The sequence below is a fragment of the Nicotiana tomentosiformis genome, chromosome 12, assembly GCF_000390325.3.
Source record: "Nicotiana tomentosiformis chromosome 12, ASM39032v3, whole genome shotgun sequence".
Lineage (NCBI taxonomy): Eukaryota > Viridiplantae > Streptophyta > Magnoliopsida > Solanales > Solanaceae > Nicotiana > Nicotiana tomentosiformis.
In genome coordinates, this window is record NC_090823.1 from 127,701,178 (window position 1) to 127,723,079 (window position 21,902).

A 21,902-nucleotide genomic window follows, 5' to 3' on the forward strand; every position below is an offset into this window, starting at 1 on the left:
CTTCATTATGATTAAATAATTTTATTTTATCATTTACCCTATCTTTTTATATAATAATTTTATCCAGTATCATAATTTTTCTTTATAATGTTGCAAGTTTATTCTTCATATTGTTGGTGCGTGATATCATGAAACAACGACAAACGATACAGTCTATTATATTCATTAAACGATACAGTACAATACAATATAATACAATACATTATGAAACGATATGTAACAACCATCCAAACAAGTTCTAAGTTGGAATCCAAGATATATATATGTCATGTTTTATAGTTTGGAAAATATATTCCAACGAACCATTGATGAGATGGTTGTAATTAGTTATGTTGCTCGGATTCTTCGGAAATGTCGATGAGTGCATGCCGGATCATCCAAAAGTAATATATTTTTAGAGGATCCGACACGGATGCGACAACTGTGTTGAAGAGTCCACACAATATAAATAATTAATAAGCTGTTTAAGAGTACTTTTAAGAAGAAACTATTTCTTGATCTTTCAAGCCAAAGGGAGTGGAGAAGAGCATCAGCTTACATTGGGCAAACAAGACACTGAGATTCTAATGTGAAGTGACTGCAAAATTCCTTCATTCTTTCCCCCTTTTTCTTTCCTTGCAGTTTGCTTCATTGCTATCTTTTGGGTATGAAAATTCAAAATTTGTGCCAAGAGTCACATGCCTCATGTTTTGGACGTATTCAATTGGTTTTTTGGCCTTTTACAAACTTGTTTTTAGTTTTATGACCATACCTTTTTTTTTATACATGAGAGATTTACTTTTACACGTAAGAGATTTTTCATTTACACGTAAGAGATCTAAAAAAGATATTTTCTTAAATTTAACATTGTAAAAGGCAAGAAGGCCTAAAACCTCTTAAATGAATGAAACACACCCAGAAATTTAAACAATTGAAAAGGATGCTATATGTTTATTAGTAATTTATTATAGATTTGCAAACGCGTGGAAATATTTGATTCTTTTTCTTAAGTCAAACATAAGGAAATATCTTTGTTGGTATAAAGTGAGGGATTTATGCCACTTTATATTTATTCGCACTGAGATTAAATTGTAATATATGATCAAGACGATTATATTTAAAACTTTAACTTTTAGGTATTCTAATTAACTGATGGCTTTAACTTCATACGCTGATGATATAAAAAAAATACAATTTGATGACATAACTACTATTTATATAATAATGTAGCTGAAAATACTATTTTACAAGATAACGACCTAATAATTTAAAAATATTATTTGATAATACCATATAATGTAAAAGCTGATTACAAGGAGCTGCTATAGTAAATATGGGTGTGTTAAATATACTCTCTCTCTCTCTTAGTTGTTATAGTTACTAAAATAATTAGTTCAAAATACTTGTCATTGTAAAAAAATGAAGAAAGCATTAATTAATTTTGTCTTACTCCAATAATTATGAAAATAAATTAACATAGTGAAAAAATAATAGTGATTAAATGAGATCAAAGAATAAATAAGTACACAATTCAGTTAAATTATTTTTTAATTAGTTATTTTTTAATGTTTAAAGGGACAAGAGCGAGTAGTACTTACCTAGTTAAGTTTCCTAATTCAAAAGTATTTTGAATAAAAATAAAAAATACAAAAAGAGGAAGACGGGTCATGATCCGTCCGTTTCACTTCGGGTCGGGTATCAATTCTATTTTTACAAGAATTCATTTTGATTTTTTTTTCCCTTTTAGTTCTCACTGCTCATCAGCTGCTCTTGCTTCTGCTCACGGCGAACTAGAAACTCAGCTCTCAATCCAAAACCCTAGCTCTCAATTTTCAACAATGAACTGTTCAAGTAACTCCCAATCCCTTATATACGTACTCTTTATGCATAATCTTCATAGCTTTAATATATGCTTTTATGTTTTTTATATCTGATTTATCGTTTTCTATGTTTTTTCAATTGTCCGTACAGTTTCTGGTGAGGTACCGGAAGATCCAGTAGTGTCAATGAAATCTGGACTTATTTTTGAGAAGCGTTTAATCGAAAGACACATCTCGGTTAGTTTTTTTATTACTCTCTGTGTGTTTAGTGCGTGAAAATATTTTCATGGGGATTTTTTTTTTTTTTTTGTGGAAGTTGTTTTGTTTTGCTTATCTTAGTCATTAAAGTAAATTTTGAAGTAAAAAAGGTTTAAAATCTGAGAATAAGTGCTTAGTAAAGAGAACCGCTTAAAATGAGGTCTTAGGTTCAAATCCCAATGGAATAAAAAATACTAAGTAGTTTTTCCCATATATCTAAGTCTTTGATGAACATACTTACTCGGTACTTGTACTGGTAGCAGGTACAAATGGAATTAGTTGAGGTGTAAGCAAGCTAGCCCGGACATCACTGTCATAAACAAAAAAGTAAAGAGAATTGGTTAATATTAAAACCAAATGGACATGATAAAATCGGAGTGAATAGTAGAAGATTCATATAGCTCCCATATTGAGTGAAATATTGGTCTGTAAAGTTTAATATGATTGATTGATTGTAGTTAGCTGGTATCTTTGCTGGTATAAGGTAACAGGTACCCGGTGGAATAGTCGAGGTGTTCACAAACTAGCCTGAATACCACCGTCCTAAAAAAATGATTGATTGATTATATGTAAAGAAAATTAGAACCCAAAATTATGATTACATAATTGCGACTAAGAATGTTATTAGGTTGGATGATTCTACATGTCTACCCATTAGCACAAATTTGGAATTTATTGGTCTCTATCTCTTCGAACTTCCATCGCTGCCCCTCCTACTGAAGTAAGAGTACTGACCTAGGTTATCTTGATAGCTAGGTTGATGTGATGTTCCCTATCTTTGACTTGGGTCAAATCAGCTTCTTTCCGGAGGAAAATAACTGAACAGAGCGATGAAATTATTTACACGCTTAATTTTCAATTTGATCATTGGAAAATTTTCCTAGTTTTTAGTAAACTATATCATAATTTTTGTTTCAAAATATGTTTAATGTTGGTGTCTAATGATTTTAGGTATATGCTCCATTTTCTCATTTAATTTGTTATAATATGGCACCCTTTTGTATTTTCTTTTTTGGATTATATAGAGAGATTGAAAACTTTTGAAGGGGCCAAGAGTCAAGAGTTCATTGTTGCATTACGAATTCTCTTTTGTCTACCTTGTATATTTGGTGTGTACATGAAATTCTGATTTGTATAGATAATTGTTTAGATTTTCGGGAGTTTTAATGCGTGCTTGTATGATGTAGTTCTGTAATACGATGCGAACTTGGAGTAACATTAATAAATACATTTGATTTATGAGAAAAATATTTTGCATTTTCTCATGTTTGCTTGGTGTGTTTCTTACCGGAAACAGCCTCTCTACTCCTCCGGAGTAGGGGTAAGGTCTGCGTACACACTATCCTCCCCAGACCCCACTTGTGGGATCTCACTGGGTTGTTGTTGTTGTTGTTGCTTGGTGTGTTTCTTCTATATTTCCGTTTCTTTTTGTTCGTATAGGATTATGGTAAATGTCCGGTCACTGGAGAGCCACTGACAAAGGATGACATTATTCCAGTTAAAACTGGCAAGGTACAAATCCATTTGAAGTTTATTAGCATGATTTACTTGTAGTGTTTGACAGCAATTCTGAAGTTTCTATACCATATGATGCCAAATGGGCTTTTATAGTGCAGCTTCCTTTACTTGGGACCTTTTGCAGATAGTGAAGCCCCGACCTGTGCAGGCCGCCAGTATTCCTGGGATGTTGGGAATGTTTCAGATAGTATGTATTTCTGATCCTAGATTTTCTGCTTCCGTTTTCTATGCATTATTTGCAACATAAATAGATTCAAAAACTTTGAGGTGAGGCGTAGTATGAAATCAGTCTTTTTTGATAGGTAAAGTGTAACCTATATTGAACTACCAGCAAAAAGGTAAAGCTGGGGGGAGTTAGAACCAAAATATTGAGGCTATTACAAGTTGTGTAATGAGCTAGAGAGTCTAAATCTAATGTTACTTTCCTTCCAAATGGCTCACCAAGCAGCAGCTGGAATGGTGCTTCTATAAGGATATGAGGCATTGTATAGATCCTTCCTATGCCAACTTTGAAGAAACTGAAATGTAGAAACAGGCATGCACCACTTTAGACCCATGATATAAAATTGAAAACGAAATGCCAAAACTGTGTTGTGTACTTGCAGTGAAGAAACAAATGATTAATGTCCTCTTCCTTCTCCTTTCAAAGGCAGCATTTGTTGCACAATTGAGATCTCTTTATTTAGTTTTTTTAGCTCTTGTGTCTTTTTTTTCCTTTTCTTATTGTTACCCCCGTTAGCATGTTTGCAATATCTGATAAAAATTTACATCTTGCACATTTTAATTTCATGTATACTATACACAATTCTGTGTTGAGGTTGGTAGTTGGAGTCAAACGTGGATCTGTAATATTAGATTTCTTTTTAGTAACTATATAAAAATCTTTATATTTTACATTGATGGGTTTCAAGTCGTAGTTTTATTTTGTATTATAGGAGTGGGATGGTCTGATGCTATCCAATTTTGCATTGGAACAACAATTACATACTGCAAGGCAAGAGCTGAGTCATGCTCTATATCAGGTAATATAGAGCATCTTTCAAAGAATTGAGACAAGCTTAAGGAATTTATAGAGCTCCTTTTCTCATTTATATTCTTGGTGCAAATAAAGAATTCCTGTTTGTTTATATAGGTTGTTGGGCTTGATAGGGGTTCATGGATAGCCTTCCTACCATATCTTTTTAGCACTGTCTTTGTGAATGAATCAAATGATTTTATGACACCAAAAAGTGCTCAATCATATTTCTCATTTTTTATCTTACTCTTTTGTATCTCAAATGTTCTCTCTCTCATATTCTATGATTGAAATATGGCCCTTTCCCTTTCTTTCATATTCCTCTGTTGCCTACTTGTTTGCCTCTTGTATGGACATGCATGTCTTATCTGTTGCATTCTTTGCTCTTTATAGAAAAAAGTATTCTTTGCTGAAAGTATCTGCCCTGTCTTGGCAGCATGATGCTGCATGCCGGGTAATTGCTAGGCTGAAAAAGGAAAGGGACGAGGCAAGAGCATTGCTTGCGCAGGCTGAAAGACAAGTACCCATGGCAGCAACTACAACTGCACCTAATGGTGCTGCTTTAAGCAATGGGAAAAGAGGTCCTTGATTTTTGTAATTTTACTGTTAGGTCTATAATATGCCATGTTTCTTTCCATACTTGCTGATTTGTGTTATCAACTTGTATCAATAGCTGCGGAGGAGGAGGAGATGGGTCCTGGTGGTAAGAAAATTCGCCAAGGAATATCAGGCGATGTTATTAAAGAGCTTCAAGATTGTAATGCTGCTCTTTCACAACAAAGGAAAAGGCGACAGGTAATATCTGCTATGGAAAAAACTCTATAAATCGGAAAGATGTTGTTATGGTGTTATTCTTTCCCCGCTCATCTTCTAGCTTATATGCTTTCCTCTTTTAAATTAATTGTATGAACATTTTAAAGTCACTAGTATATGAGCTATTTAGCTTTCCCCCAGTTTGAATGCAAAATGATTATACAACTTTTGTTTGCCACCTAGATTCCTGCAACATTGGCTCCTGTTGATGCTGTTGAAAGATATACCCAGCTGAATAGTTATCCTCTTCATAAAACAAACAAACCAGGCATTTTGTCTCTGGATATCCATTATCCTAAGGTATGGGCTCCATATTTATCTGGACTATTTTTATTGATTCCTTTTCAATTCTTGTTCATCTATTCCCTTCCCTTTCTTGTTCATACACGAGGCCGAGCAACTGATCATTTTGATTATGATTGCATCTCTGAACTACAGAAGTGGATATATGAGTCATTTTGTTAGCAAAACTTCTGGCTATGTATAGTTGCCTAGGGTTTGTTGCTTCTTTGTTTCTACATGAATTGTGAGTGCTTGTCTTAAGAATATCAGCAGTTTTCACTGGACTTTGTCCAACGCTTTTACAGTATCAGGTGCTTTGACTAAGGACTTAAAAGTGAGCTAGTAATTTATATTCTTAACCTTCTCAAAAGTATGCATATGATGTTCACTTAATGTCTGTTGAGTATTGTTCTGGAGAACTCATTTCTTGAGAAGAAGGAAAAAACATACTATGCTTGATTGCATTTCATGTTTAGTTGTCTTGAGTTCACAATTTCATTTTAGATGTACGAAACAGGAAACACTTGTGATTTTTGTGCAACTCGCAAAGCTATTACCCTTCTGTACATTCTCAAACCATGGCTACTCTTTTGTAGAGGTGCGCTATCTGATAGACTCCATATGTCCCTCTAAGAGGGGATGTGAGTAGTAAATCTGATGTAGAAAAGCTAATGAAATCTTGAAAGCCAATTTTATTACTGTATTCCTGCTTAATCACAGGTCACTAACCTTTTATTAGGACCAAAATGTAGATCTAAGGATTACCTCTTGGATTCTATCAAGCTAAAACCGTTGTGGTCAATGAGCAAAAATACTTTACTGTTAAACTGTACTATATATATTTTTAATGGGTAGGCTTAGTCTGGTGCTAGGACTTTTGCATAATTTTCGAGGATGTTCCCTGTTGTTGAATCTTCACACATTTAATTGGTCATGATAAATTTATTGTCAAATTTAAATATATGCATTGTGCTTTACCAAAATATATAGTCACGCTGTATTGGTGTCAAATGCTGTCACTTATCAGACATTGCATTTGCATCTTGTTATCTCGGTTAAAAATTATGTCTTCTTTCAATGTAGAAGATGTATCACCAAACACAGTATTGGTAGCTCAAATTTCTTTTTACTTATGTATTAGGACATCATTGCTACTGGTGGGGTTGATTCAAATGCTGTGGTCTTTGATCGGCCTTCAGGGCAGATTGTATCGACACTAAGTGGTCACTCAAAGAGGGTCTGTTATCTTTTTCCAATACGTCATTATTTTATTACAAGCAAGAATGTCTGATTCATGATATCCTCCTTTTCTGATATCCTGATTAATACATATTTATTCATTAACCTTACCCGAAACGAATTTGTGGCTCACATTCTTCTTTTTTAGGTTACCAGTGTCAGATTTGCTGCTGAGGGTGAACTAGTAGTTACTGGCTCTGCAGATAAGGTAAACCTGTTTGACTCTCTTTGATCAGAAGTTGCAATTGACTTGTTCCTTTCCTGTGTGTTGTTTTTTGGATTCAGTTGTCATGATCGTATTCTCCTTGATAGTCAACTTCATCTTCTTCTTTGTCAGTTAGAACATTTACTTCTCCCAATGTTTCCTATCATATGGTGGTATGGATCGGTAATAGTTGTTTGGAATTAATGAAAGGTGGGTTTACTTGTGAAGGATATAGAAATACATGGTATCCAAGATTTAACTGTGAAAGTACATAATCTCTTTAAATCGGAAATATTTGGTGACAATTTGCTTTGCCACAAAATTATACTATTTGATATGCTTTAAAGAACAGAATGCTAAATAAAGATAAAGGGCATGTTGGTCAAACTTGTGCGTTCGTTAGTGATTCCTGTGTCCTTCATTTCTATGTTAAGATCTGGTTGAGGTAGGATCTAGGTTAAGCTCTGGTTGAGGTAGGATTGAAAAGTGGTACATATGAAACATAAGAACAGCTTTAGTTTCAGATGTTACTTATCAATTTAGATGGGTTTGTTAAATGCTGTTATTGCTTGAAGTTCAATTCAATAACTGGTGCATGTATTTTTCTTGCCTTCCATGTTCTATTGAACTTCTGCAGTTGACCTTTGCAGACAGTATGTGTGTGGCAAAGCTCTGAAAATGGAAATTATGACTGTAGGCATACTTTGAAGGATCACAGTGCTGAGGTACTTCATCTTTTTATCTCATTTATTGATACTGAAAGTTATGATGTTGTTTGGCTTTTTAAATATTTTAACAAGGTGCTACTAGTTATCCTGATTTGACGAATTAAGATGGATTATGTAAAACCTTCTTTTGCTTGGGCTCTCAAATTTAGAATGCACTTTGTGGTTGATTGCATTGATATTCGAGCTCCGCCTTAGGTTCGCCATTTGAATGTTTCTTTCCTAGGCTGGAATATCATTGGAAAGTGATCCATTCCTAAGTGGTGAAAGATTGGGATGGAAGTCATTCCATAGGGGCTGATGCTTAGTTGTATGACATAATGGTTGTATATATTTCACCATGAATATTTGTGAGGAAGCAATACAAACAAAATTAGAGACAAGGAACATTTTTAGCTAGAGAAAGACAGGAGCGAAAAGAGAGAAGATAGCTGGCTGTAGATATCATTATTTCTTTACCAGAGCTAGCCGCATTGCTATTTTCCACCTCTAAAATACATACTTGGGTGGGTCAAAGGAAGGAAAGCTCTTTAACACCATTCCACATGCTTGTAGGAAAAACAAAAGATTTTCTGTGGAAATTGGTAATACCTTGTTCCCTGCCTTGTTTTATTATACGAGTTCTTCAGAGCATGAATATTACTTCGACTTCACAATATGGTCCCGCAACTGAAATTTTAGTTCTCTGTTAACTATAGTGAATTTTTAACGTTAATGCATCTACCAATAAATTCAGGTGCAAGCTGTCACAGTCCATGCAACCAATAAGTACTTTGTGACGGCTTCTCTTGATGGCACATGGTGTTTTTATGAACTTGCTTCTGGTTTATGCCTTGCTCAGGTATCTTGCTCCTTTGCTCTCGTTTCCAGAAACAATTTTCAGATTTCTGGGTCATCAACTCTAAAGTTCTAATGCAGGTAGCAGATGCTTCAGAATCTGAGGGCTACACATCTGCAGCTTTTCATCCTGATGGTCTGATCCTTGGAGCAGGAACTTCGGGGGCTCTGGTCAAGATATGGGATGTAAAAAGCCAGGTGTGTATTCTTGAAGAGCTGCATAAGCTACTGATATAATTCCTCTTCTATCTCAGTGTTTTTACAGTTCCTCATCCTTTTTTTTTTCCTTGGGTTCCCTTTTGGTGCTTGCTATATAGGCAAATGTTGCAAAATTTGATGGCCATGTTGGAGCAGTAACTGCAATCTCCTTCTCAGAAAATGGTTATTTTTTAGCAGTGAGTATTCTGTTACTGAATGAACCTTTGTTGACCATTCTTTTACCAGCATTACCTGAGTTTTATGATTAAAATTTTTACTGGTGGGTTTCCTTTTTTCATTTTTTTTCAGACTGCAGCTCAAGATGGTGTCAAACTTTGGGATTTACGCAAATTGAGAAACTTCAGAAGCTTTACTCCTTATGATGAAGATACAGCAACTCAATCAGGTATAAATACTAAGTGCATTCTACTGGAGTTTGACATGAAAAATATTTTAGAAGAGTTGTGTTAATCAAAAGGACTTCGCTAAGTGGTGTAGCAAAATTTTACTTTTAGTACGCACTAAGCAGTCTAAAAGCCAAGTTTCTTGCTTTATATATGAACTATAATATATATATGATTATACTATCTTTAGGAGTTGCATGTACATATGGATCATTTCCCTCTTGGGATACTTCAACCTTTTTCCTTTCTGATGTTTCATAATGTTAAGGTTACTTGTCAAACTTGCTTTTAAAGATAATTTTTGTACAAATGATATCTGAAATGTCTTTCATTACTGCAGTTTGTAATCATTTTCTAAGGTAAATGTGTCTTATATGGAAATTTCTATGCATTTAAAAACTGACCAGCTGCTTCTCCTATACTTGCAGTGGAATTTGACCACAGTGGAAGTTATCTTGCATTAGGAGGCTCAGATATAAGGTAAGACTTCTTTACAAACTTCCCATGCTGGGTACTGAATAAGGAAGGAGCATTACCCCCTTAGACCATATGTTGTTAAAGTCTCCTAATTTTGCTTGAACTTATATTTTGTACTTTGTCATCACCCTACGCCTTACTGGGTTCCGAGGATCTTTAGCCCTCCAAAATGAAAAAAAATCAATGAGGCTTTAGTTATTACCCCAACTAGAATGGGATTAAGGTGTAGGTGTCTTTGTCATTGTTGCTACTTTGATTATGACTGCCCTCTATTCCGTTATGTATTTAAATGCTGAGTGCTGTTTGGAGCTTTCTGTTGATACATTAGAATTAATATCAATATAATTTTGCTCTGAATCAGAGTTCATCAAGCTGCAAGTGTCAAGTCCGAATGGAATCTCATCAAAACTTTCCCTGACTTGTCAGGCACAGGTAAGCTTTCTCTGCTCGCTCTTTTTGCCTATCTGTGCTTTTGATGTCCTCTGTTTCATCCCTGTTTATTTAGATGGAGCCTGTTATTGTCACGTGCAGGTAAAGCAACATGTCTGAAATTCGGACCAGATGCGAAGTACATAGCTGTTGGATCCATGGATCGGAATTTAAGAATATTCGGGCTGCCTGGGGAGGATCAATCAGAAAGTTAGGCTCAGTTAGAGCTGCTAAAGGAGATACTAGTCCTGTTGCGGGGTCGGCACATTTATGTTGCAGGGTGAAGAAAGGTTGATAGAGATTTATTGTTCTTTCAAGTGTAACTTCAGTGGTTTTTTGTTCAGTATAGTTTCATTCTAGTAGGGGAAGCAGGGAAACATTTGTACCCACTAACATGGGATAATATAGAAGTGATGTAAAACAATTCTTGAATAGTGATGTATCATTCATTCATATGTATCCGCTGTCCATTTTCCAGGAAAATTAGAACTTGCTTAAGTGGCCAATTCGGACTCAGATTTTGAATACAATCTTCTATCTTCTCCTCACGTTGACACAATCTAACGACAGCAAAACTGTCTTCTCCAACAGAACTGTTGGTTCTTCAGAATCTAACATTACGACCTTATTGGTGAGAGGAGCAAAACGGACCTGAACCAGTGAAGCATCGTTGATCCAACTATCCATCATCTTAATGCTATTAGCACCATATCTGGTTCGCTTGAACTTGGTGGTGATTTCTCAATTTTTGGAAAATAATAAGATTGGTTACAATTTTATAAAACCATCAAAAAGAATGAATGTTGTCACACATTCATCTGCGTCTGTTTGCGTTGTGGGAAAACTAAAGAACGGATTCGTAGATAATCCAATCCTAATTATAGAGTCGCAAGATGAACTGGATATAGTGTAATCTATTTTCTAGTTATCGATAATAATCCTCGTGAGATTACGATTACCAGCATTTGTGGGTAGATTTAAGAAAAATATATTGGCCTTCGAAAAGGAAAGCCATTGCCAAGACACTCAATAAGCAAAAGGCAATACACAAATAGGTTAACTACAAATTATGTGCAGAATATTTAACTGCTGTGGTTTGTATAATAACACTCATTTTTATTATAAAGAGGTCATATAATAACACTCGAGTGCTAAGACCTGTATTTTGTATGATTAGAAAGGACTCATAATGTCATAAACAAGAAGAATGAGTACTTACAAGCATAATGATCAGCTGATTTAATCTACATTCTACACTAACTAGAATCTCATCAACTTGTCCATTTACAGCAGGAACACTCCAAGATTAAAATGGACTGCTGCTTCTTGGACATGAAAGAATAAATAATCATATTTATAATTTTTAACAGATAAATAAAAAAATAACATTTCAGGCTTGCTACGAGGTAAAGTACCGAGATGCATGTGTAAAACCCCACAGCTGCACCCAAGAAAAAGAAATTGTCAAACATCGGTAATAGAATGTTAAATCCAAACAGTATACCTTCTGGACAAGATTGGTAGTACAATTTTGAGCAAATTGTCTAAATAATTTTCTTGAGTCTTGCTACGACGTGTAAAGTGTCCGCGTTTTAGAACACCTTACTAGTGAGTTTGAGACAGCTTAAGCTTTCAGGCATTGGTGAATGATCCTATTTGACTTATTTAAGCCATAATCCTTATCAATAATAGGTTGGTTTGGTATGAGAGCAGAGCAGCTTGCGTTTTATAAGCTTCCCTAACACTAGAACAACCTTATAAAATGATATCTTTTCCTGCCCTAATCTATAACCTTAAAATGTAAACGAGAACAACACAAAGGGCAGCTCAGTGTACTAAGCATCTCACGCTCACGGGTCAAGAGAAGGGCCGGACCCCAAAGAGAACTGCTATCCAAGAAATAGGCAGCCTACCCTGATGCAAGTATCAATGGCTGATTCCACGACTTGAACCTATGACCTATAGGTCACACAGAGACAACTTGACTGATGTTGGCTGATTCCATGGCTCGAACCCATGACCTATAGGTCATACGGAGACAACTTGACCGTTGCTCGAAGGCTCCCCTTCTAAACGAGAGCACATCAGTTGAGAATTGTTCTTCAATATATTTTCTATTTTTATCCTTCTCTAAGAGACCTTTTTATGAGTGCATTATTACACCATTTGAATTTTGTTGAGCTTCAGAAAAAGCAGTCTTGAAAAATTCAAGCAACTATGGTTTCTAGTTGTCCTCATCTTTGGACCAAGTGAGATCGAACTTTTCTAAAATAGAAGTGCCTTTGTTATACAGTTATTATGCATCCATGTGTGGACTATCCTTAGTAGATTAGAAAAGTAAGGGGAGAGGTAGAAATACTGAAAACCAGACAAGAGTTTTCCCCTTTTTCTGAATACAGACCCAACTAGGAATTATAAATGAGTGTACACCTAAGTTCCCTTTCCTCTAAGTTCCCTTTCCTACCTCTTATTTTTGCACGGGTGCGACTTTTTTTGGTTCGTATTATTCTGTGCCAGATAGGTGACATGGAGCTAAAATCTGAGAGCTCATGCAGCCCAAGCTGGATTAATCGTATTCTGGGCCGGAGCAATGAACCAATTTGAAGTGGCCCATTTCGTACCAGAGAAGCTTTGTATGAAGAAGGATTAATTTTACTTTCAGCGATGTTTCTCAAAGAGTACTGGAAACTAGAGACAAAAGCTATATTTATGAATAATCAATGGTCGAGAAGACTAATAATTAAAGAAGACATTACCTCAACATTCTTCAACTCAAACTCTTCATTATGTGCCAAGCACGAGTTCCCAAATGTATCACAAGGTCCACTATTGCCAGATAACCTTCATTAAAAATTATTTTATCACAAAAATGGAACTTCAGAAAATTGTAAGAAAGAAGAAATCTGCAAGCTGCAGTGTTGAATGCAAGGGAGAGAAACTTACAGATCTCCGTCCAAGCATAAAGCGAAATGTCCACCGCCTCCAAGTGCCAGGAAATCATTCATGCACAAGTAAAAATATCTGTTGGCACCTAATCCAAGAAAAGAAAAGAAGATTAGCTTATGAATGCACCCTCTCATGCATTACTTCAGTGATAATTTGCTCCTGAGATTTGTCTTTGTACTATGCATTACATGTATCAAACAGGTCAGTAATGTTTACCTTTTATATTAAGAACCATATGGATAGTTACACAGCAAGCTCGAGCAGTATCATACAACAAGACTACAGCTACATGATCAGTATATGTGATAGTTGAAGAAAATCTTATGTGTATATATACACACACACATATTAGACCAATATAATCTCGTTCGACTTTGTATAATGGAGAATATAGACGAAATACATAGAATGTTAGAATTCCTCAACTGCCTTAAAGATTAATATCAAGGCGCCGAGTCAATCTTAGACTAACTTAGAAAGACAAGCCAATAGAAAAGGGAAACTTTGACCCATTACCACTGCTCCTCAAATGAAAAGAAAGGGGGAAAAATGAAAAATACAACACTAATGGATCAGAAAGAATCTCATAAAGTGACAGATTAACTGCATATGGAAGGCATTGGACTAAGGAAAAGCATCTTTGCTGATAATTACCACAGAGTGTTAGCTTTATAAGATATGTTTATCACCTCAATTTAGTTTGAAGTTGGTCTTAACAGTTAACTGTAAATTCAAATAGGTTATATTGAAGATAAGTAGCTTGATCTCACAGATGTAACAAAGAGAACTGCTATCCAAGAAATATATAAATTAAGGGTTTATCGATCTGATTCAACTCCTAAATGAAGCTCACAGGATTTAGAGTGGAGTCTGCTACAAGTCAAGTTGACATGGAAAGGAAAATGGGCTAAACTCCGCTCTATTTTCAATCATGAAATTTTTATCAGAAATTCAGTCATGAGGTGGCTATCCAACAAAATGCAACAGTTCAGAGTAGCCATTTTCTATACAAAAATGTTTAGACAAATTAACTATGTACTTAATTGGGATTACAAAGTCCATTCAAGCTTGAAAATTTCTTGTTAAAGGAAATTTCCAGTTACTGCTTTTTAAGGACTTGTATTGTAGCCTGGTGATATACTTACCCGTAGGTCTAAATAGCCTTGGTTCACCATATACAGTTGTGAATACAAATGTTTGAATTGCTCCCTGTCATAGTCATAGAATGAAGGTACCTTAGCATTGGAAATAAGCATATAAAAAAAAAAAAAAGAGATCGGTTAGGATGAAAAAGGCAAAAAATATCTACTTGTTTCAAATATTTACGTGACTACTAATAATATAAAATATTTCTTCTTGTGGAAGGGTGTTTGACTAAGCAAAGTTACCAAGGGTAACACTAGAGAACAAAAGCTGGTAATCTGTTCTTTGAATATTAATTTACCGTTACTCCATTAGTTCAAATTGATTAAAGAAAGTGAATATGCGGTATTGTCACATGTCTCATATAAAAGGAGAAAAGAAATATTACTTGGAACTTTCACTTCACAGTTGGCATAAGTGGTGCCTCAAGCAATCCACCAAATACAGCACCTTTCAAACTGTTTTACTTGATTGCTAAGGATATACAATATTTCTTCTTGCGGAAGGGTGTTCAACACTAGACAACAAAAGATGGTGTTTGCTCTCTGAATCTTAGTTTACCTTTAGTTCGGATTGATTAAAGAAAATCAAATTACTGGCTATTATCACTTGTGTCATATAAAAGGAGAAAAAAGATATTACTTGGTACTTCCTCTTCGCAGTAGGCTTGAGTGGCGCCTCGAGCAATCCGCCAAAGACAGCACCTTGCTTATCACCAGTAATCTGTAACAAGCATGATTATGAAAAATTCACATTGAAGATAAGGAAAAAGAATTTTGAGAAATGATAAAATATTGGGAATGCATGCACAGATAGTTTTTGCAGTATTATGGAGGCGAAAATACCAGCAAGCAAGGACCAGAAGTATCAGCACTCTTACGAATTAGAGTACGAAGTGATATACCATGTTTCGCAGTGCTGCCCTTCATTAAAATAAACAGAATAAATATGAATATTCAAGCCCGAGAGTTGCAATAGATTTTGCAGTAGAAACTAGTTTTAAGTCGAAGTTACCTATATAACAAGACCCATTGACAACCTTTCACTATATTAGGGAGGGAAGACTGGAAAAAATCATACAAGCCCGGCGATATGAAAACAGAATCATCAATGAGATTAGGCACGGATTGCTCTAAATTGTCTCCATCAGGAGCATCTTCAAAAGCTTCGAAACCGCTGGCGACACTCCTTGCAGAATTAGGTTCTCCATTATATCTAGGTGTATAGAATGGTTCGTTTGGCATCTCTTTGTAATCATCATGATCACAATCTGTGTATCTCTCCAAAGGTCTATCGCGCCATGAGAAACTTTTACTTCTCCATGTAAAAGAATGAGATTTAAGTGACTTGGCATCATTTTGATCTCTGAGCTTAACAAAATTTGTCGACGGTAGAAAGAAAGAAAGTATAGATGATAAAGATCTACCCTCTTTGGTGTGTGGCCTGGCCTAAACACAGAGAAGCACAGTGTCACAAATAATAGGTCAATCAAAGGTTGCATATTAAAATACTTTAGAAAACAGTAAGTCTCCTGATATGGAAACGCAAAGGGGAAAAAAGTCTCAGAATTTCTGCTTGAATAAACCAAAATCCTACCTCAAAAGGATCAAATAGGAAAATATGTAGGATGTTGCTCAACTTAGCAGAAAATTGAAATCAATGGACTTCAGTTAGAATGTCCAGTGTTCTTTGCGATAAAAGTTTTGTTCTTGGAACATGATAAAGCTTGCTGGTGTGGCTATATAAATCCTCAATATCCGTGTCACTCATTTTGGACCTGTTTCATGCCAATACACAATAACTTGGAGGTCTTTAACATTAGAGGTTCTCTGCACTTTCTACTGACATACAAGTCTCAAAAAGACTTCAAAGACAGCTCGCAAACACCTAATGTAAGTACACCAACATGACTAGTGCTTAACTCAACTTGTCTTTTGTTATCAAAAACTAAGGAACGGGTTATATTTTTTTTTTTAACCAAGGAAATCCCCGAGCGTCCGCACAGTTCGAAACTCTGTGGATAATGGGCATATGCTCCTCTACCCTTATCCACTTAAATACTAGGCTTTGTTTGCGACTCTGCGCAAGATTCTGACTCATGATATGCGCCTAATCCACAACATCGTGTAGCGCTCTTAACACTAGACCAAAGCCCCATGGAAAAGCAAACAATAATGAAAACCAATCAATCCTTCTAATAAGGAAAGAAAAATAATTCCCATCACATAATACATAGTTCTCTCTATCTTTATTTTTTAAGGACAAACAATTTAATTTTAATACATTCAGATTAGTCAGCTCATTAAGGGATCATCAAGATTCAAACTTTAATATTGAAACTACAATGTTCTTCCTCATATGCCTACAAATTAGTGGTCCGAGTTACCCGGTATCTCTGTTGGCAGGAGATTTGCAGTGAGCGCAAGCTGGCCGGGACACTACGTTAATCAAAACAATAATATCCAAACTACAATGACATTGCTTAATAATCAAAATATCTACCTCAAAAACAGATTAAAAGCAAAGATCTCAATCTCATAACAACATACTCATACAAAATATAGGGGTTTTTATAATAAGAATTTGAAATAGAGAAAGAGAGAAAGGAGAGAAAAAGAACCTGAACAGGAGGTTGTTGATCAGAAGATTTAGAAGGAGAATCAGAAAAAAGACGTGAAAGCTTCTCAGAAACTGTATCTTTTATGGCATTCATAGCTTTTTTCCACTTTCTTTCCTTCCCCCCCCTATTTTTAGCTGCTACCCAATTCAGAAGCTTTAAAATTGAGAACAAACAATGGTTTTCTTTTTTTAAAGAACGTGAATGTAGAAAGGGATGCTTATTATTTTGCTGTTTTTAGTTATGTGCATGAGGGGAAAAGGAAAGAACTTTGGATGGAGAAGGGAGATTGTCCAGTTGTCCCAACAGCCGAAAGATCAGAACTTCAAAAGAAAGAAAGAAAGAAAATTTCATCTGTCCGAATTTATTTATTTTTCAAAAAAACAAAAAAAAAATGGTTTGCTGTCTTTTATCGCTGATTTTTATGGTTGTGTGTATCTTTTTTTTGATGAATAATTTTTTTTAAATCACATAAATATTATATTAAAAACTATATTTGAGTTATAAAATAAGAGTTTAACCACCTTAAATTGATGAATAAAATAATTGAGCACGGTAAGAAGTTTAATTAGAATAATTTGTTCGTATCAATAATTTTGATAATAACAAGAAAAACTCAAAAATTTATTTACACAATTGACAATGAAAGAGAATAAAAGCTTTTAAAGGATAAATTTCATGCATGATAAAAAATACTAATTATTTAAAATAGAGGTATATTTATAATATACATTATATATGGTTGAAAACTTTACTCAATTATTTTCTTCCAATATTAATACATGCCTTGAAAATTATTTTTTTCTTTTTAAATTTATAAATAAGATTTATTTATTTTATAGGTAAGTCCATAATATAGAGTAAAACGAGAAAACTTATAATATTCAAAAAGTATTACAAATATAAAAGTTGATACTTTAAAGAGTAAATATGGATTTGACCACCGAAAGTTTGAGAAATCTAATTGAATAATTTTTTAAGTGATATAAAAATAGTTAAATGACTTTTCTGTTACAAACAAAATAAGCACAACCTTACTAGATAAGTTTAGATAATTGAGTAATTTTTGAATAATGAACTCTAAAAATATAATTACGCCATTTAGGTTAACATGATTACTATTTACTAGATTCGATGTTTTGGATTTAATCAGATGGGACATATATGAGGAGTGACTGTAGATGAAAAGGGAAACAGAGACTAAAAGACAGACAAAAGTAAAAGCCTAGAATATCGAAGATGTTATCGATTTATATTCTCCGTATTAGGACATAATTTATACTCTGCTCCAATTTATTTGATGTGACACTATTTTCATATTAATTTGTACAACAATAATAATATATTTTGATATTTAAGAATAATTTAATTTTTTTTTTTGGTAAATAAAGAAACTTTTATTACCAAGTATAACAGTACAAAACAAAAAAGCAAGATTTGGACAATTGCCCCAAACATGCTAATCCCAGCAAACTTCTATTTTACATATTTATACGATTGAGTCTTTGGATTTCCGAAAGAGTGTAAAAAAAAGTGTTTGGAATCATTGTTATTTGACTTGGACCTGTTCTAAAAAAGTCGAGGTATTTCGAATTGTTTGTTGACACGGACAAAGTTAGGAAAAACCTCTGAAATTATTTCAATATTGAACCTTGGACGTATAAGAGTTCCGAATCGAATCTCTTTAGAAAGAAGATCTTTTGTCTCATGGTAGCATGCTCCAATCCCCTTACGAAACTTTCGTTATTGGGTTAGCTATACACTTTACATGTTTCTAGCGATTCACATGACATCATCAAATGATACAAGTCTTGGATAAGAATCTACAACGCACTAGAACGCCCTTGTTTACGATCCTTTACTCCAACAGCATCTAGGGTTTCTCGAACAATGTGATATCTCACACTGGGTAAATCCTTAACCCTTCCCCCTCTTACTAAGACTACAGAATGTTCTTGTAAATTATGGCCAATACTGGATATATAAGCAGTGATTTCAAATCCAGAGGTTAATCGTACTCTGATAACTTTACGTAAGATTGTTGTACTATCCTATTAGATCAGCTCAACATCTAACTAGGATAAAAATCAAACTGTTCCAAACCTCTTGCTAATCTACTTTTCATTGCCCCCCTGCAATATACTTATTGTACGAGTTGCCTAATTATTATCGCAGGTGTTCTTTTACTTGTTATGAAATAATTTCATGTTCCTTTCTTGCCAAATAAGATATACAGCACCAGGTAGTGTCATTCTAAAGATCACAGCTTGCACGTTCTTTCCCCTAGCATGAGTAGTTGCCCAACTGATTTCTCCATTAATCCAGTTTTGTACAGTTTGATAGATTCCTAGCCATTGTAATAGTTTACTCCAAACATTAGTAGAGAACTCACACAGAAAGAAGAGATGATCATGACTTTCATCAGCTAGACCACACAGAGGACAAACCAAGTAGTTATCAATATAATTTTATTTTACTCTTGATAATATGCTTTTTATAGCTAAGAAATCTTAGTTTCACAAATCAAATTCCCAAAGTATGCATCTTTATTCAACAACAAAAAAAAAATCCAAAAGTATTTGTTTTTCCCTTAAACTCTGTAGTCTAGCTAGTCAACATCTTCTATAACTAATACTACATACGTACTATTTTCAGAATTTTCAACATTGTTCTAAATACACTTGACTTAGGATCTCATTATAATCCATCATAATATATTCTAGACGTGCTTGACCAGTCGTAAAGAAAACTTTTCCAAAAGCATGGGGTTTTTGCTAGGGTAAAAGTACATTCCGGTGTACGAAGTATCACGCACTCACGCAGGATCCGAGGAAGAGCAATATCCCAAGAGATATTATGTAGGCAGCCTAACTTGATACAAGCATCTGTGTACGAAGTATCCTGCACTCACGCAGGATCCGAGGAAGAGCAACATCCCAAGGGATATTATGTAGGCAGCCTAACTTGATACAAGTATCAGTACTGATTGATTCTACTGCTCAAACTCATAGCCCGGGGGCGAAGCTATATTGGCCCAAGGGTGGTCAACTGACGTATAAGGTAAAATATTACTTGTTATTGATTAAAAATAGACTTTGAACACCTTGCATAGCTTACTGGCAAAGGGTGTTCAAAACTTGAACATCCTTATTGAATTTCCTGGCTTCGCCACTGCTATAGCCTATAGGTTACACTGAAATTAACTTTATCCTTTCTCGAAGGTCCCTTTGAATTTTTGCTAGGGTGAATTACCTAAAACTTTATTCAGAGACCGTATAGAAGACATCTCTAAATTGGGTAAAGGAAGTCCAAAATGGAGTGCTTTGAATGTTGAAATTGAATGAAGTGGACCTGTTGACTGAAATCTAAAGTCTCACTTCATTTTTCCTACAAATACCATCTAAAATTTCACTATACCAACACAGCTCAAAATAACTTTCTCAACTAGAAACTTTATCCTTTAGCTCAAATTAACCTTCTCATTTATTTTAGGCAAAAATATTTATGGGTATTACCACATATACACAAGATATTGCAACTCTAGTTGCTCCTGATAGGGTTTTCAAGGCTTTGGTTCTTGATGCAGAAAACGTTGTACCAAAGTTAATGCCAAAAGCTGTGAAAAACATTGAGATTGTTGAAGGTGATGGTGGTGCTCAAAGCATCAAGAAGATGAACTTTGTTGAAGGTTACTTTTCTTCTTAGCTTTTAGGTTTACTAATTCATTTCAAATCGAGAATCTTGATTTTCGTAGTGGTTAACGAAAGAAATGAAATAAACAGTTCTTTAAGCTAAAAGTTGCTGTTTAAAGTTTTTCGAAAAAAAGATTTTGCCTTAAAAGGTTAAAGTGGTTCTATTATCATAGGTTGTGTGAACTGTCAGACAATGAACAACTCATTTATATGATTTGTTAGTGCAATGATCAACTTTTTATATAATTATCTAGCTATAAAAAAAAAGAGGTAGCTATAATATCATTTAATCGATGAAAAAGTGAGAATTTCTTCCCTACAAGAAATGAGATTTTCCATGGCAACTTTACGTGACAATCCCTTTACTACGAAAAGTCTTTTTTGACAACTTTTCCACTTCTTATGGCCACTTTCCTTGCATACATTCGGTTTCTTCTTGTGTTTCTTTAATTTCATAAAATTTTATATCATTAAAAGCACAAAAGTAAGCTAGGAAGCTGAAAAAATAAGTCAATTATAACTTCTCCAACATGAAGAAAAAATAAATTTAATAAACGACTTATAGTACTCTAATTAAATAGGAATAGCAAGAAAATAATCTTCCTTATGAAAATGGCAGGATATCCGATAAAGTACTTGAAACACAAGATCCATATCGTCGACGACAAGAACATGGTAATCAAGTATTCATTGATCGAAGGAGAAGTTCTAGGAGAAAATCTTGAATACATTTCGTACGTTGTTAGTTTTGAGGGATCTGAAAATGGAGGCTGTATTTGCAAGACAATAAGCAACTACCATACCAAAGATGATTTTGTGGTAAAGGAAGAGGAGATTAAAGAAGGTGAAGAGAAAGCTGTGGAACTTTTCAAGGCTGTTGAAGCTTATCTCCTTGCTAATCCTTCTTCCTATGCTTAATATATACTTTTATCAACTCTTCAAAAGTTCCAAGATTAATTAATTTTTGGCATTTTGGCTTGAAGTTGTCTACTTTATGTTGTGTTTTCTTGAGGTATTATTATGAGATCTTTACATAAATAGTCGGACGGATGATTACTTTTCTTAGCTGGTATACATTGATCATATACGGTTACACATATATTATATATGGATTAGATATATTTTATATATGCGCCAAATACTTTTAATTACGTATTGGGTGAGAGGCTATTTAGGTTAATTCTTCTATTATATTTATATTATTAACAAGTATGTATATATATATATATATATATATATATATATATATATATATATATATATATATATATATATATTCACTCATGTTCTAGACTCGGTTCTCTT

At 34.4% G+C, this 21,902-nt stretch overlaps 3 protein-coding genes across 5 annotated transcripts; 2 read left to right on the forward strand and 1 right to left on the reverse strand.

Annotated features, from left to right (window-relative positions):
- Window positions 1-1,689: 1,689 nt before the first annotated feature.
- On the forward strand, window positions 1,690-10,658 carry LOC104091116 (pre-mRNA-processing factor 19 homolog 1-like). Of its 3 annotated transcripts, none has more exons than XM_009596394.4 (18): window positions 1,690-1,830; window positions 1,951-2,036; window positions 3,498-3,569; window positions 3,700-3,762; window positions 4,511-4,597; window positions 5,027-5,171; window positions 5,264-5,385; window positions 5,587-5,703; window positions 6,827-6,922; window positions 7,073-7,132; window positions 7,780-7,854; window positions 8,591-8,695; window positions 8,773-8,889; window positions 9,009-9,086; window positions 9,199-9,295; window positions 9,722-9,773; window positions 10,132-10,202; window positions 10,302-10,658. In XM_009596394.4, exons 1-18 carry the CDS (start codon window positions 1,818-1,820, stop codon window positions 10,412-10,414), a joined length of 1,569 nt encoding a protein of 522 aa, XP_009594689.1. In that variant the 5' UTR covers window positions 1,690-1,817; the 3' UTR covers window positions 10,415-10,658. The 3 variants fall into 3 exon arrangements, with proteins under 3 accessions (XP_009594689.1, XP_070047766.1, XP_070047767.1); XM_070191665.1 differs by having other exon boundaries at window positions 1,709-1,830; window positions 3,669-3,762; XM_070191666.1 differs by lacking the exon at window positions 1,690-1,830 and having other exon boundaries at window positions 2,020-2,036; window positions 3,674-3,762.
- A 704-nt stretch (window positions 10,659-11,362) lies between these two features.
- On the reverse strand, window positions 11,363-17,231 carry LOC104091135 (uncharacterized). Its single transcript, XM_009596417.4, has 8 exons — window positions 16,909-17,231; window positions 15,303-15,736; window positions 15,134-15,206; window positions 14,931-15,011; window positions 14,291-14,354; window positions 13,143-13,230; window positions 12,956-13,040; window positions 11,363-11,640 (listed from the first exon to the last, which is right to left on the reverse strand). Exons 1-8 carry the CDS (start codon window positions 16,999-17,001, stop codon window positions 11,599-11,601), a joined length of 960 nt encoding a protein of 319 aa, XP_009594712.1. The 5' UTR covers window positions 17,002-17,231; the 3' UTR covers window positions 11,363-11,598.
- A 3,110-nt stretch (window positions 17,232-20,341) lies between these two features.
- LOC104091144 (pathogenesis-related protein STH-2-like) lies at window positions 20,342-21,688 on the forward strand. The gene is made up of 2 exons (XM_009596425.4): window positions 20,342-20,593; window positions 21,217-21,688. The coding sequence occupies exons 1-2, from the start codon at window positions 20,410-20,412 to the stop codon at window positions 21,513-21,515; spliced, it is 483 nt and encodes a 160-aa protein (XP_009594720.1). The 5' UTR covers window positions 20,342-20,409; the 3' UTR covers window positions 21,516-21,688.
- The last annotated feature ends 214 nt before the right edge of the window (window positions 21,689-21,902 follow it).